Genomic DNA, 16320 nt, shown 5'->3' on the forward strand with positions numbered 1-16320 from the left:
CTCATCAGGCAATTTAACAAGTGAATTGTTGGAAATCACAGTTCTGTGCGCTCTACGAGTTACATTCTACTACAAAAGAATATATATATATATATATATGTGAGAATTTTATATTTGCCATAAATGTGTACCTGGCTTTCTACAGGGACTTCAGAAAATTCAGTTGACGTGGTTTGGGTTGGATCATCGTCAACCTAAAAGTTCATCGGAACAATGCAAGAAAAGAAGAAAGAAGTGAATAAAATGTGGCTCGATATTACCATCATTTGGGCGAAAATTTGGATCGGTGTAAGATAATTACTAATTACAATTTTTTCGATTATTTAGTACAATACCTGACTTAGGTCCACAACGAGTGCAGCCGATTCGTTGCGTATTTCTACATCCTCTTGCGAAGCAAGAGACGATGCGTTGTCAGATCTATTAATGTCTCTAAGCACCTAAAAGAAAATAAAGCATTTCCATGAAATGGTAAGGAATATTTTTGGAGGTCAATGAACTTCGAACCACATATAAAAGGTCAGCACGCATGTAAAGGTGACAAGAGACACGGACTTACATTTCGTCTTGATCGAGCTGAGAGCGGCTTTTCTAATCCCTTTTTTCGCACAGTAGGCACCGAACCCGGCAGAATTCTTCGCCTAGAGCCGTCCAAGTGCATGGATCTCTCAAAACAGTCTTCTGAGAAGTGTTCAGAACATATTACAAATCTACCTGTGGGATTGAAATTTGCCCGGCAGCCGATTCGTTGCGTATTTCTACATCCTCTTGCGAAGCAAGAGACGATGCGTTGTCAGATCTATTAATGTCTCTAAGCACCTAAAAGAAAATAAAGCATTTCCATGAAATGGTAAGGAATATTTTTGGAGGTCAATGAACTTCGAACCACATATAAAAGGTCAGCACGCATGTAAAGGTGACAAGAGACACGGACTTACATTTCGTCTTGATCGAGCTGAGAGCGGCTTTTCTAATCCCTTTTTTCGCACAGTAGGCACCGAACCCGGCAGAATTCTTCGCCTAGAGCCGTCCAAGTGCATGGATCTCTCAAAACAGTCTTCTGAGAAGTGTTCAGAACATATTACAAATCTACCTGTGGGATTGAAATTTGCCCGGCAGCCGATTCGTTGCGTATTTCTACATCCTCTTGCGAAGCAAGAGACGATGCGTTGTCAGATCTATTAATGTCTCTAAGCACCTAAAAGAAAATAAAGCATTTCCATGAAATGGTAAGGAATATTTTTGGAGGTCAATGAACTTCGAACCACATATAAAAGGTCAGCACGCATGTAAAGGTGACAAGAGACACGGACTTACATTTCGTCTTGATCGAGCTGAGAGCGGCTTTTCTAATCCCTTTTTTCGCACAGTAGGCACCGAACCCGGCAGAATTCTTCGCCTAGAGCCATCCAAGTGCATGGATCTCTCAAAACAGTCTTCTGAGAAGTGTTCAGAACATATTACAAATCTACCTGTGGGATTGAAATTTGCCCGGCGGGTTCGCACGAATCGCATCCATTTTTCCCGTTCTGATCTATTCACAGGGCTCTGATGGAGAGAAATTCCACTAGCATGGTCTTCACAATTACTACAGCCTTGAACTACGCATCGGTGCCCCGTCGTTTTTTGGATGTTGTAGTAAGAATGGAAAAGATCACTGTGTTATGTTTGTTTCACAACTAGCCATGTGAGATTTTCGAGTTGAGCGTTTGACGTCACTTCCTCTGAATACTGCGATCAACTTCCGGGACATGATCAAATAATGGCGGACGCGAAATCTCGCATTTAACGGCCTAAAAAGACACTTCTGGTCCTCGGACTAGTTTGAAATTTAACAGGGTAGGTAAGGAGAACATACTGAACGCGAAAATGTAAAAAGCTGAAGTACGAAAATTTTGATCTCAGGGGCACTTTAACTACTTAAGATTAGAGATTTAGAGGGGACGATAGTTGTCAAAAGCCTTGCAGGGCTCAATTTGGTATTAGAACACAAAGTTCAGGCAACATTTTTTAAATTATCAGGTGAGTGCAAAATGCTTTGGGCCCAGCAAGACCAGTGCCATCTGGCCACTTGCCCCAGGGTGCTGGAGAGTGATGAGAATGCCTCTCACTTGACTTGTGCTAACCCTAACCCTAAATTTGCTTGATTCACCTGCATAGACCTTATAACCACCCTCACAGGAGTCCCTGGGATTTTGTAACCACCCTCATAGGGGCCCCTGGGATTGGAAATTAATTTTGCTCAGGGTGAATATTTTAAATTTCTCACCCTTCACAAAGAGTGAATCTTCCAAATTTCTCACCCTTGAAAGGGTAAATAGCTCTGACTGTTCACCTTACCAAGATCTAATCAGGTAAAAATAAACAGAAAAACACCCCTGTTATGGTGAGTGCTTTCAAATGTTTATCCTCACTTCAGTGCTTGGGTTGATTTTATCTGCAAAATAATTTTTTTTGACAAGCATTCAATTCTGTGTGGCAATTTTTGGACCCAATTCACCCTTCAGCTAATGTAGTGCAATCCTTGTATTTTTTTTGCACTGGAACACAGTGTGTCAACCTGATGGTGGTACGAACAGCATGAGGAGCAGGTCTCAAAAAAGCAAAAGCTTAACCACTACATACAGTACTGTTTCTTTTACAAGTCCAATGTCATTGTCAGTTTTGAGGAAAAGATCGAGTGATTTCCCCACGAGGAGGTATGGTTTGAAAACTGCAAAATTTATCTTGAAAAATGGTAAAACTGGTTATTATTATTATTATTATTATTATTAATTAAAAGTGGTTACAAATAATTATTGTTCAGTGTCCATCCATGACTGTTTTCTTTTTACTTGCACCTTGTAGAACAGGAATGGTGAAAGCTTTTCAGGACCTGCATTCTCTGCACACATGAAAAGCTTGTTTCACAGCCTCACTGGAAAATCGGTGACAATCAACATGCTTCGATCTGCATTCATTACCTGGTCATATGATAGAGAGTAAGTGGCCATTTTTGTACTACTATACAATTCAGCAAATAAGTCATGCCTTTTTTTAATGAGGGCAACACCAAATAGCCTCAACTTTTGGCCCTCAAAACGTAACCATACAGTTTCATTTAACAATTAATTAAGAAGTCATTCACAACAACAAGAGATAATTTTGTTATTCCGTGCTGTCAAATTCCACAAAGGAAACATCGACCTAGGTTAAAGAAATGGGTTTTAAATGATTACTTCCATTGAATCGTAACTCGTAACCAGTTTCTGATTTCCTAGGTGAATCATGAAAAAGGCTGGAATTTCTTTTGTGATCAGAACTTATGCTGACGTGAGAGAGTAAACATATCATGAAAGTCATTAGCAGGTGAGCCTCTTTTAAAAAGATACATAAATTTAATGGTATCAATACATGTCCAAGAATTTTAACTCGTGCTCTGTAAAAAGGAACATTGCTTTGAAAATCAAAAGACACTGGGTATTCTTCCGATTATTTTCTTTTGCAGAACCATAATGCAATTTAAATCAGACTGACATGGTGATCTCCATACCAAAACACAACATATGCATTCAGGGTGAACTACACTAGTACAAAGGAGCACAAACAAGTTTTGGCAAAAACTAGACTCGTCAATAATACGTATTGATTTGAGGATAACACCTAGAAATACTGTTTCTCTCACACCTTCAATGACACTCTTGTCAATTTGAATAGATATATCAAGTGTCTGCTTCCTTTGGTGCAGACTTCAAAATCATAACGACAATATTACATCAATCGATCGATCAGTCTGAGGTAGGCTTCATGGAGACAATGCCAGTGTCAAATCAAAAAAAGAAAAAAGGCTGATAGTTTCGAAAGAAACTGTTTCGGGCTGTGTCGGTGGGAGTAATGAAATAATTTGGATATATCAACAAAGTTGAAATGGTAAATTGGCCACCGTAATGATTACAAAGCTGACGTTTCGAGCATTAGCCCTTCGTCGCACCGACGAAGGGCTAATGCTCGAAACGTCAGCTTTTGTAATCATTACGGTGGCCAATTTACCATTTCAACTTTGTTGATATATCCAGAAAAGAAAAAATCTATTTCAACTTATCATGATAAAAAGCCATCAAATTCTTACAAAAAATGGACAAAGTATTTGACTCTCTAATACTAAGGTCATTCGTTCCACAGGAAACCAAAAAAATAAATAAATAAATAAATACCCAAGGTGAAAACTAAACTTTAATATGCAACTTACACTTGGACCTACCCACTAAATTCAGTGTTGTCAATGTAGCCATCTCTAAAACCAGATTTCCATTGTACAGGGACTGCACAGATGCCCTTAAGGCATCATAGGCAGCCGCGCTCAGACATTAATGGAAACAAGCTTAGTGGACATATGACCGCCGCACAACCAATGACTGAAAGCAGCTTGCGGTCAACCTGGCCAAAGAGTATGCAGAGGACTGTTTGGACAATGAATTCAGTGAAGGCCAAGCACAACTGCAGAGTTCCGATGACTGTCCTTTCAAACACGGTGATTTTGTGGCAGTGGTGGAAGAGGATAGCTGGCTTAACTGCCCAAAGGTTTTGATGGGACAGATCCATTCTCTTGGTCAAGAAGGTGAGGTTTCCCTTCTCTGGTACAAGAACGTTTCAAATAACTTTTACAGACTGCAACACAGCAGTGGACAGTGAAGGGAGAGTGTAGACAGCCTAGTGCCTGTTACTGTGAAAGTGCCAAAGAATCGACCAGGGTTGTTTCAACTCTGCACTTCCCCAAGTGAAATACACAAGATTGTCTTTGCAGATTAGGATACCCAGATCAGAGGAAATCAAGTAACAAGCCCAGTCTCAAAAGTCCTCAGTCCACTGAAGAACTACAACTCTTTTTCATGTCCTTGCTACAAACATTCATTTTGTTACTCAATCATCCCATGCCATTTTAAAGTGTTGCTTTTGTTGATGTCATGATTATGATACATGTTACGCATCACAATTACGATTTTTTCAAGTTGGGTTGACTCTTGATTTTCTTCTTGAATAATTAGGGCTAGGACACAAATGAAATTGAGAATCAACCCAGGTAAAAAAAAAACTTCACTCCAATGCAATGTTGACCTGCAACATATGAAACTGTTCTCGCAGGCCATTTAATTAGATTTTAAGATGGGCATCTTGTATCACAAAAGATTTTTTCGAAGTTGAAAAGAAGAATTTAGTCTGAATTTAAAATGGACCTGTAACATACACACATGTATGCAATTTGATTTGAGTAGGACTCAAGTATTTCATACTTAGCTCCTAGACTGCAGAGACATTTTCTCTCTCATATAGCTTTGGATTCAAGTCTTAGTTGGGCGGGTTAGGAGTGATTGTAAAGCACTGTTGATCTGTCATTGTAAATAGTGCTCTATAAGTGATAAATTGTAATTAACAGGTGGTTATTAATTTCTGGAGTGTTTTTTAATTTCAGGAATGAAAAATTCAACGATTACTTGTTGTAACGTCCAGAAATTAAGATTATTAATCGCAAAGGGCTTCACTTACGATTATTAGTCGCAAAGAGTGTACTATTGTGATTAATAATCGTGGAAAGTCAATCAAAATCAGTTCTCTTCTCTATGACTACACCATCAGAAGAAAAAGCTACAAGATTTCATAAAATAATAATAATAAAGGTCTTTATTAAGAATTATTGTGCAAACAGACGTGCTACAATTAACATGAATAACATGAATAAAATGAATAAGGAAAAAGAAAAGGTATTAATTACTATTGAAAAGACATCTATTAATAAAAACTGATTTAAAACGACTTGTCTGGACCTTAGGCAAAATATAATTATGCGACCTAGTTCTCAACTGCCGTGTTCTCTGGGGAGGTAAGAGATCGCTCAACGCAGTGTTGGTGGAAGAGATCCTTTGCCATAATTTCTTATCTCTATTACAACGGATATCCAAGATACTGTGTTGCTTTAAGCAGTAACCCAGTTTATAACACCTGGCAAAGAGCTTATCAATTCTACTTAAATATTTACTATAAAAAGCACACCCCCAGACCTCAATAGCATATGTAAAAACTGAAAGAATCAAACTTTGAAAAAGTAAGTCCAAATTCTCAATAGGGTAGCCATAATATTTACATATTCTCAAAATATACAACCTACTGCTAGCCTTACTAAGTAGGTAATCAATATGAGTGTCCCAATTAACTGGCACTTGCTCAAAGGTAACACCCAATAGTTTCAGTTTTTCTTTCCTCTCTATGATCTCGAGTGGTTCAGGAGGCATCTTGGAAGTCTTTCCTCGTAAAAGAAGTTCCCATGTTTTCGTCAAGTTGACTTTCATGCAGTTCTTGTCGGACCATTCAATAAAGGATAGGATTTCCGTTTCGGATTCATCTAAGCCTACATTTGCCTCGATTGGTAAACTAATAGTTATATCATCAGCAAATTTAACTAGAAGATTCTTATTAGTATTAACAGCTTTGATATCGTTAATAAAAATAGAAAATAAGACCGGCCCCAGGACTGTACCTTGAGGAACACCCCTATTTATAGAAACATATTCAGTACTATGACCATCGACAACAACTCTCTGCTTTCTATGATTTAAAAAACTAATAAGCCAATTAATAATATATGGATTAATGTTAACTTGCTTTAATTTACTACAGAGGAAATTGTGTGATACAGAGTCGAAGGCCTTGATGATCACCTCAGGAAAAGTGTTTGGGTATTCTATTAAATTCTGTGAACAGATTCTTTACGGAAACGTAAAGATCAGTATGGAGAATTTGTAAATGGATATGGGGGCTTAAAGGGTTGTCGTTTGGAATCTGCCTTTTTTTAAATAAATCACAACCACTCTCTTAACCCTTTAACTGGCAGATTTTTTTAGGTAATTTTTCAGTTGCGCAGCCGCAATCACTATTTCTAATGATAACTAAAAAAGTATTGAAGTTACCCTCCCATAAACTATATATCATTGTAAAGCTTTGGAAATGTGTAACATATTTGCAATAAAACAACAAAATATAGGGCATACCACAAAGGGTATGAGCTATTTGCATATATTGGTTACATTCCACCCTGGGCAAAACAATATTTTCTTCAAGGGGCCTGTGGTACAGTATTGTTACCTAAATCACACAATGTACTTGGGTTCAACAACCATTTATCAGGGAATAAAACACTTCAAACAGAACTAAAATATTCCTATCCTAGCCTGAGATATTGCATTTTTTGTACTTCCGGTACAAATCCTATCAGTGAACAATTCACAAAAAAATGTTTTGAATATTATTTGCAAAAGAACTATCCAGAATTGCACAGTTCAGTGCAGTGTTCCTGCCAGAATTGAAGTTGCTGTTACTGCCAATATTGAACTTGTCTATGCCACTTCTCCCAGCAATTTCTGTCTTTGTTTAGGCACAAGGCCTTCCCATCACAGGTAGTGCAAACAATGGCAGATTTATATCGATAATTCCTGTCGAGATTTCTCACTTGGGCTCTCTTGGCACAAACAACACAATCCCTCCTTGCATCAGTTACTGCAATTTCATGGTAGGATCCATCCAGTCTCCTGGCATCAACTTCAGCTTGTGGCTGAGTAGGTGGGCGACCAGCCTTACCACGAAATGATCTTCCAGCAATAAGCTGTCGTGCCACTTCTTTGCGATAAGTTAAAAATTCAGTGTTGCTGGGCTTCAATTTCTTCATAATAATGAAGGAGTCCAGGAGACACACTTCTAGGCCATAGCCAAACAACTTCTTCCAGGCTTTTCGTGACTTTCTAATGACACTAAATGTCTTTATAAGCTGATCTATAAGATCTACTCCGCCCATATATTTTTGATAGTCAAGCTGAGCTGGAGGACAATTGATGTCAACATTACCACCACGAGCTGATTTCCTTTTGATAGTAGCAGGCTGACCATCAAGATCTGGAGGATGAATGGTAGATAAATGGTAAACAACCCTTCGGTCATTCCAGGCTGTTGCTACTAATCTCATATGAGCTCTCCACAAATAGTCTCCACGATCCATTTGTTTTTGCATTCGAGTAGTGATAATCAAATCCTTGGGAAACTGTTTCCTGTTTTGACGTACAGTTCCACATGCAAGTATCTTCTTGTCAAAAAGCTCAAGGAAAAAGTGTGGGTCAGTGTAAAAATTATCCATATAGAGATGGTGATTTTTCCCTGTTTCTGTTACTGTCAGATCTCGTACCACTCTTCTAGCTAAGTGTTTTTCGGGTTGCTGGCCATGTTCTTTCCCCAGATATACTTGAAATCTATAAACATAGCCTGTAGTTGCCTCGCTCAGGACCCACAACTTCATGCCCCACTTAGTTGGCTTATTTTTTATGTACTGCTTGAAAGCCAACTTTCCCTTGTGGGGTACCATTGTCTCGTCAATAGCAATATTCATGCCTAGTCTATACTCGTCTCGAATATTTATAAGTATAATGTTAAGGAAATTTCTCACCCGGTAGATTTTGTCAAAACCATCAGTACCCCTAGGGATGGCTACTGCATTGTCAGCTAAATGAAAGTATCTCCATATTTGAAGGAATCTTGTTTGAGACATGATGTTGGCAATGCTTTCCTGGTGGATTAGTTTATCCTGGCTCCAATACATTTCGAAACGGGGCAACTTGACTATTCCCATCAGAATAATAATACCAATGAAGGCCTCCATTTCATCTCTCGTGACAGGAGCCCAGGGTCTTTTATGCTTGCCAGGGTCAGTTGCCTTCTGCTGATCGTAGTACCTATTGGTCTCTTGAACCAAGATTTCCCATCTATCATTAGTGAATAGCAGATCAAAGAAGTCTCGTTCGCGAGCAGTGTTCACATTCGGAAATCTTCTTGTTGGACCTGGATGTGGTTCTCCAAAGTCAGGGATCTGCACTGGACTATACTGGTCAGACCAGTCAATGTTTGGCTCAGCGGGGTCTTGACGTCGTCTTGCTGGACTGGATCTTGCTCCCCTTCTTGCTCCTCTTCCTCTACCCCTTCCTCTTCCCCTTCCAGCTTGTCTTTCTGGTCGAATAGGACTTCTGTCACGGTTACCACAAATGTCTAACAAAATGAAAAAAAAATGGAATATTTTCTTGAGCCAATGTAACTGAAAATTGCTTTGTTTTGAACTCGAAATATTCAGGAGCATGTTTTCAGTCCACTTCAGAAGTAGCATAAAAAGAACTGTACTTGTAATGTAAACAAACATGTCAGCCTTATTACTTGGACAATGATAGTTTACTAAAACATGTGCTTTTTGGGCAGAACAAACTCACCCACAATCGGTAATCTTTCACTTAAGATTTCTCTGTTAGCAAAGGCTTGTAAAAACACGTAGACAACAGAAATGAAATCTAATACTCGTTATTTGATAAAGAAACTTACCAGATTCTTCGCTATTTGCTTCGTCAGGAAGCAATTCGTCGCTTTCGTCTTCTTCACTTTCCTCGTGTTCTGATCTGCCATTGTTGTCATCTTCTTCCGAAAGTTCTGCTTCGCTTTCATCAGAATAATCCCCGTCAGAATCGTCATTCAGGACTCTTCTAAACACTTCCTCGGGAGATAAATACCTCGCCGCCATTTTTAAATGCTAGCGAATGCGAAACGAAGAATAAATCGCTTTTTACAATCGAAAAACTAGCCAAATTCGAGAAGAATTTTGCTCAAAACAACGACTGAAAGGTCCTCTGGGAAAGCTTCCATATTTGGGGCCACAGGGACCATTTTCATGAAAACAAGAGAGCCCTGACCTTTAGTGGTCACTCTTCGTACAAATATGTACGATTGCCGGTTAAAGGGTTAAGCCAACTCTCTTCCACAAAGATGTCATCATTTATAAAGAACAGCATCCATTAAAATGGTTCAGGCAGAAAACACTACCCAAAACTCAAATTAAAAAATTCAGACTTTTATTTAAACACGATAATTGTTAAAGCAACTACACGCTTGTGGGGTCGTGCGTAAAATGGAATAAAATAAAATGTAGTAAAATAAAATAGTTAAAAAAGCCTATCAAAATTAGAACTAAAAATATTTCAAATTGGGATCCTTAAAGTACACTGTCTGTGGAAAAATAGAATTAAAGTTCAAATTTAAAAGTGCCTTTGATTTGTAGGCTAACGGGGAGAGCTGCTTATGGTTATATTTCTTAAATTTGATTCTTGGAGAGGTGTGTTAAAAACAATAGGTCCTCTTCTGGAAAAACTGTTTTTCATGTATTATGTTTTGAGTTTTGGTACTTTTATGTTGGCGTTACTTCTTGGACTTTTCTTACTATTCATGTCAACTTCTTCAGTGGTATCTAAGATGGAAATAGGTAAAGTCTTCTTATCTATTTTGAACATCAGTTTAGCCAAATTAACTTTATATGTGGTTTCAATGGAAGACCATCGAGCCTTGCTTAGTACTTCAGACTTAGGCATATCCCATGGCCAGTTAAAACTTAATTTTGCCACTCTACAGTGTAAAGACTATAACGCAATTAGGCCCTCCTTATTAGTAAGGCCGCCCCAGACAGTAATACCATATATAATTGATAGGTAAATCAGTTACATTTCGATGTATAATCTCCTACAGTAATGGATTGAGGCTTTTGTGATCTGACATTATACCGCTAATTTTTGCCACGCCCTCTCACGAAGAGGGGCTCTTTTGGGGTGGATTGATGAGAGGAAATTGTTGGTTTAATATGATACTGTTCGGCGGTCAAGTCCTTCGAGCACCAAGAATGCACAGGCAGCCGTTACGTAACTTGCCCCGTCAAGGCAAGTTCCGTTGTTTTCTCGGCCAAAATATAAAAATAGCTACATGGGAAAAACCACGAATGACATCAAGGTCATTTTTTCGGACGTCAATTTGGAGAAATTTGACGTCAATAGGTAAACAAGGTGTAGTCTATGTGCAGACATTGGACGTTAATAGGTAAGCAAGACGAAGTCTATTTTGTAAAATTTGATGTACGGTGCTCCATTATACAAGTGTCCCCTGGCAAAAAAAAAATTTATGAAAAAGGCATTTCAAGCAGACCTCTAAATATCAGCCGGAAAGGTGCAATCTCCGATTACTTTTCATTCAAGAGTTTGGGTCAAGAGGAACTAGAGTCGCAGGAACTATTTTGATAGGAGAAGCATTATTTAGTATTCTTTTCAAGAGTAGAAATCGCTCTTGCACCACACAAACACCAGTCGTCGAGTATTTTAGGACCTGGATTTGTTTACTCTAAACACCAGTGTACCCTAACCTTTCTCCCGTGCGACAGTCTCCTATCCAAATGCACAGCTGATACTTTTCCCGCATAGTTTCAGGGAAGTGAAAAGTGCATTTTCCTCACAGATCCCCGGAAGATCCACCAATGACAAAGGCGAATGATGATGACAAGGTACAGAGTACACAAAGCTTCAATGATTTTCGCCTTGCACCATATCGCCTTTTCCGGTCTGCTCTATTTTCATGTCATCTATGTCCTTCGAAGAAATGTGTGAGAAACTCCACCCATTTTCTTTCATTTAGATCTCCACACCCTCAAGCAGTTGACTACGACGGTGACGATAGCGGACAAAGCCTGTAAAGGTAAGATATCGCTTTTGGTGCTTTGTTTTCTTTTTATTCCATAGTACGTGAGAAGTTCTCCCTGCGCTCAAGACCTTTTCTTCCTTTATGACTTGGTTTTTTTTTTTCTCCTAAGATGCCAGTGTTAAAATATCCAAGCAATCGTTGAAAAACTGTTTTTGTTTTTTGTTTTTATTCTTGTAGATCTTTGCAAGAGTGATGCTTGTTGCAGAGACGACAAAAGTCCACCAAAAAGGTAATGACAATTACAGATGTCTCCTGCATCTATTAATTAGTTCATTTGGTTAGGCAGGGGATGTTAAAGAACCCACTCACGAGATTACTAGGAATTGGGGGGAGGAGGCATGTGTTAGATTCACCTTTATTTGATTGTAAACTGCTTAGCAGACTGGTAAAGTCTCCCGCACAGTGTTGTAAAGCACAATGAGCTCAGGATATGAGCGCTATATAAATTAAAGTTATTATTCTTAATATCAATAAAAGTTATTATGATTATAATTATATTAATAATGATGACATGTTGAACCAGGGTAAACCCGTCAAATCAGTTATTTGTTTTCATGACAGAGTTTAGAGAGAATTCAACTATTACGTTGAAACATTTCAGAAAGATAGCTTACTTGACTTTTGCAAGATAAATTGGACTCTATAATAATACTTAGGCATTTGATGTGAACTTAGATATTCTGGTCAAACCATATTATGCCTTCAATATATTATGCCTTCGTAGCCTATGCTTTCATTTCATGGGGCACCATGCATAGTTAGTTCATTTCACTGTGATTTCATCTGCATTTGGATCGTGCCTAAACAACTTAACACATCATGTATCTTGTTCTGTGTAGGAAAAACCAGACAGGTCCAAAAAGCAGTCATGCAGGAGCAAGGTATAATCCTCATGTTTTTTAACTCAGGATTTGCGATATTTTTTACGTGTACAAATTTTTGTGACTTTTTCCGCATACTCCAAATGTTCTGGAAATGGCCAAAATCTGTATCTATTTTCATTGTTACTTCTTAAAATGTGGCTGTTTTGGATTTTCAGACAGTTGCTTGACACGGAAGCCTCAGCAGAGGGTGCTAGGAGGTGAGTCAAATTGCTCTATTTCACCCATTTTTCTCCTTTCCCTTTTGGGAGCCGGAGAGCAATGATCTAATATGACGTTTTGCGCTAAGAGCACTGATGATGATGATGGTGATGATGAGAAAGTACAGACGCCCGGGGACAGGAACTTTTAAGTGCTGGCAGGGGAACCGCTAAAACAGAGCAGTTCGTTCTTTTATCGACAACAGGAGGCGCTTTCTGTCCAAAGGGACGTGGAGACTACAGCCATACTTCCCCTTGGCATTCGCACAATCCCCGGAGAGGCCTCCCGCCTTCAACTTTGATTTGTTCTTGCTGGACAATCTCACGCTGCTAAGACACATAGTGCCTTGCGACTCTGAGGAGGTGTTCAACGCACTTACTTTCAGAAATGCAACCAGGGCAATACTTTCCTGCACCAACAGCCTGGATATTGGGTGAAAGACACGCTTCCCCTCCCTCCTCCGTCTGATCCAACCCAGAGGTCTCCCCGTTGCAGACACCTACTCAGAGACCTGAACAACTGGGAACTTTTCCAACGTGACATCGCAGGCTTGACTGAAGCCGTAACTAGCGAACAAGCACCTTTCGACACCAGTTCAAACCTCGTTCGCTTGGACATGTAGGTCTCTGTTTTCATTCATTTTGATTTGATTTTCTTTCTTTCTCTCTTTCTTTATTTTTTTCTGCTAATCCTTTGTCTCCTTGCAGGTTTGGAAATATCATGATCGGGAATGCACCTTCCTTGTCTCTGGCCAGCCCAGAATAAATGGGTGTCTTTGCAAGGAGGCTCATTTCGCAAGATGACGGGTTTTCTACCGGGCAGCATAACCATGTCGGCGAAAGCCAGTAATTTGATGTTAAGGCGACTGTGTATGACGTGGCCTGCTTCGTAAGTCGGGCAACCACTGCGGGCTCAGGTCTCAGCAGGGCACGACTCCTCAGGTACGCGGCCATCAGATAACAGACCAGAACATTGTCTGCATTACCTTGTGTCTGCTATGGTGGAGTACAGCCTGAGCTTCACCACCTTTAAAGCCCTAACAATGGACACCTTAGAAACACTTCATTCGAGCCTGAAGCATCAGTTTCCATCGGCCTGAACATCAGTTTAGCCAAATTAACTTTATATGTGGTTTCAATGGAAGACCATCGTTGGAAGGATTAAGGGACTTCATGAAAAGAGAGACACCCTCTCTTCATGGACACCTTAATGGTCTTTTTCCTCTTTACTTATGTTCGTCCTCCTTTCAGGTAACTGAATAAACTAAAATGGCAAAAAGAAAAGACTGAGGATTGATGCTTGTTTTATGCCTTGATGTTGCTGGAGGACCCTTGTTACTGGAACTTGAGGACCTCCTATTCATGTTTGATGAGGATTGATGCTTGTTTTATGGTTTGATGTTGCTGGAGTACCCTTGGTACTGGAACTTGAGTTTTAACTCTGCCATTGCCGGTCCCAAGCCCGGATGAGAAAGGAGGAGGGTTGGGCTTTGGTCTTGAATGCCAAGCCTGTGAAAAACACTTGAGCAGCGGCATCAATTATTAATGAAAGCTCTGATAGTGTATTGGCGTTGGAAGGTTTAAGGGACTTCATGAAAAGAGGGACACCCTCTCTTCATGGACACCTTAATGGTTTTTTCCTTTTTACTTATGTTCGTTCTGCTTTCAGGTAACTGAGGCAACGAACTAAATATGGCAAAACGAAAAGACAACCTTGGCGAAGAGCTGAAAGAACTAATCCGCCTCCTGCGGGAGGCCTCATTAGATGATAAACAGGCACAAGAGAAACTCAACATCCAGGAGGGGATAAAGTTTACGCCACCGGAAACATTCGCCCCATTAGATCATGGGAAAGCACTTAAAACAGATCTAATGGAATTTTATAACTTCCTAGCTGCAGCGGATTACTGCAACCTCAGATACGTTCACAGCGTGGCCACGAAAACGGTGTCCCACGCACAATTCCTGTATGAGTCGATTGCGGAAGATAAATATCCGCTCCCAGAAAGTCTGAGAGCGCAGAACGTTGCCGCGGTATCCTGTGAAATAGTACAGGACGTCTGCAAGAGTGTGGACATGTGCCGACGAGCACAGCAGATAGAGAGGCGCACCGCGGAAGGGTTAATCAAAGTTGCGAATGTGGAGGGCGACGTAACGGATGATTCAGAAGACCCTAACTGGTCAGGTGACGAGGTTTGTCTACACCCCTTCGTTATAACCTCTGATGTTGAACTTGGGGTAGACCATTTACTAACCTAAAGCCTTCTTAACCGACTTAGGAGACGACCACACCAGAGTCTTCGGACTCTGAGGTCCAAGTTGGCTTGGGAAGGCCCAAGCCAACGCCTAAAAAAGGGGAACAACTACCTAGGACAGAGTCAGACGAACAAGAAGATGAGGAAGCAGCGGGACCATCTAGTGGCGAGAGGAAACCCCACAGGTCCTCCTTAGTTCCAGGGTGCAGGGGTTACTCTGGCCCTAATCTGAAGTGTCATCTGAAAAAGGTACACCTAATTCTATGTGTATTCTTTATTCCTGTTCGCCCTTCTGTTATGGCAGTTGCAATTGTTTAATCACTGCTGTTTGTTCAAGGTTCACTTATGGAAAGGGGAGATCTCTGCTGACAATATGCAGCGCATGTTCATCCTCGCAGCTGCGGGCAGAACGAAATATGGTGCCATTAAAACTGCCAAGCGTTGCCGGGCTAAGAGAACAGTCAAGAGAAGGCGCAGGTGGTGCCCTGTGGAGAATTGCCAGTTCGTTGGGGCTTACTTGCCAAGCCACCTGCGGAGAGTCCATAACTTGGACCACAAGGGTTTGTGTATCCCTTTGCTCGTCTTTTGTAAACTAGGAAACCTAAGCAGGCTCTTTGAAAGGCGTGCTTGTTCTTTCTAATGGATATTATTCTTTTCAAATCAAAGGTCAGAGATATAAAAACTATCTCAGGATGGCTAGACATTACCAGGGATCAGACGAGGAGGTTGAAAGCTGGAGGCCATCTCCACGCAAACCCCCCCCCCCCTCTGCCTCCCTAGCCTGCAGTGGTACCTCCTGCCACTCCAGTTAAGAGGGCAATAGTTGAATTGGACTCATCTAGTGAGTCCACTGAGAGACCTCCATCGAAAAGGAGAAGAGAGGGGAGCCCAAGCGAGGCATCTGGTGTAATCCCTCCTACACCCTCACGCGCCACAAAACCATCTGTGGCGCCTGCGCCAGCCACAGAGGGAGGCGAGGAAGAGTCGGACTCTTTGTATGAGGGGGGGTACGACAATGAAGAAGATTTCTTTACAGAAGCCAAACCCAACTCGCCAAGACACGAATGGCTGGTCGAATTTTACAAACACCTCGGAACGCCAGCGGCAGGATTCCACAAGGATAGGAACCGGTATGTATCTACATTTGCAATCATGCCACCTCTGTATTCTCTTTCCTTTTGATACATGGCTACTGTGTGACATTTCTCTTTTGTTTTAGTCTGCAGCATGCCTGCCAAGTAAAGGCCCTACTGGAAAAGCTGGACCCAGCTGGCGATGACATACACATCATCGCTGAAGAGGATGGATGCAAAGTTTGGTTAGATTGGGTTATGCCCAATCTAGCCAGACTTGCAGGGGGCACACTAAAAAGCTACCTAAACTCGCTACAGATGTTTCTCCAATTTGTAG

At 40.6% G+C, this 16320-nt stretch overlaps 2 protein-coding genes across 3 annotated transcripts in view; both read right to left on the reverse strand.

Annotated features, from left to right (window-relative positions):
• LOC148720277 (uncharacterized) overlaps nt 1–2063 on the reverse strand; it is a 2831-nt gene extending 768 nt beyond the window's left edge. For both annotated transcript variants that reach the window (XM_088739703.1, XM_088739702.1), the window contains exons 1-3: nt 560–2063; nt 336–440; nt 132–194 (exon numbers count right to left, since the gene is read on the reverse strand). In XM_088739703.1, the coding sequence (XP_088595829.1) occupies nt 132–194; nt 336–440; nt 560–661 (270 nt within the window). In that variant the 5' untranslated portion in view covers nt 662–2063. The remainder of the gene's footprint in view (nt 1–131; nt 195–335; nt 441–559) is intronic.
• Nucleotides 2064–5640: 3577 nt separating this feature from the next.
• Nucleotides 5641–9851, reverse strand: LOC111341053 (piggyBac transposable element-derived protein 4). Its single transcript, XM_022947998.2, has 2 exons — nt 9385–9851; nt 5641–9060 (listed from the first exon to the last, which is right to left on the reverse strand). Exons 1-2 carry the CDS (start codon nt 9578–9580, stop codon nt 7346–7348), a joined length of 1911 nt encoding a protein of 636 aa, XP_022803733.2. The 5' UTR covers nt 9581–9851; the 3' UTR covers nt 5641–7345.
• Between the last annotated feature and the right edge of the window lie 6469 nt (nt 9852–16320).

This window comes from Stylophora pistillata, chromosome 11, assembly GCF_964205215.1.
Source record: "Stylophora pistillata chromosome 11, jaStyPist1.2, whole genome shotgun sequence".
Taxonomy (NCBI): Eukaryota; Metazoa; Cnidaria; class Anthozoa; order Scleractinia; family Pocilloporidae; genus Stylophora; species Stylophora pistillata.

Excerpts from the sequence above, each read along its gene's own strand:
- LOC111341053 (XM_022947998.2), bottom strand. The coding sequence starts at position 9,580 with ATGGCGGCGAGGTATTTATCTCCCGAGGAAGTGTTTAGAAGAGTCCTG. Across the intron at positions 9,061-9,384 it reads AGCAAATAGCGAAGAATCTG|ACATTTGTGGTAACCGTGAC; the intron begins GTAAGTTTCTTT and ends TCATTTTGTTAG.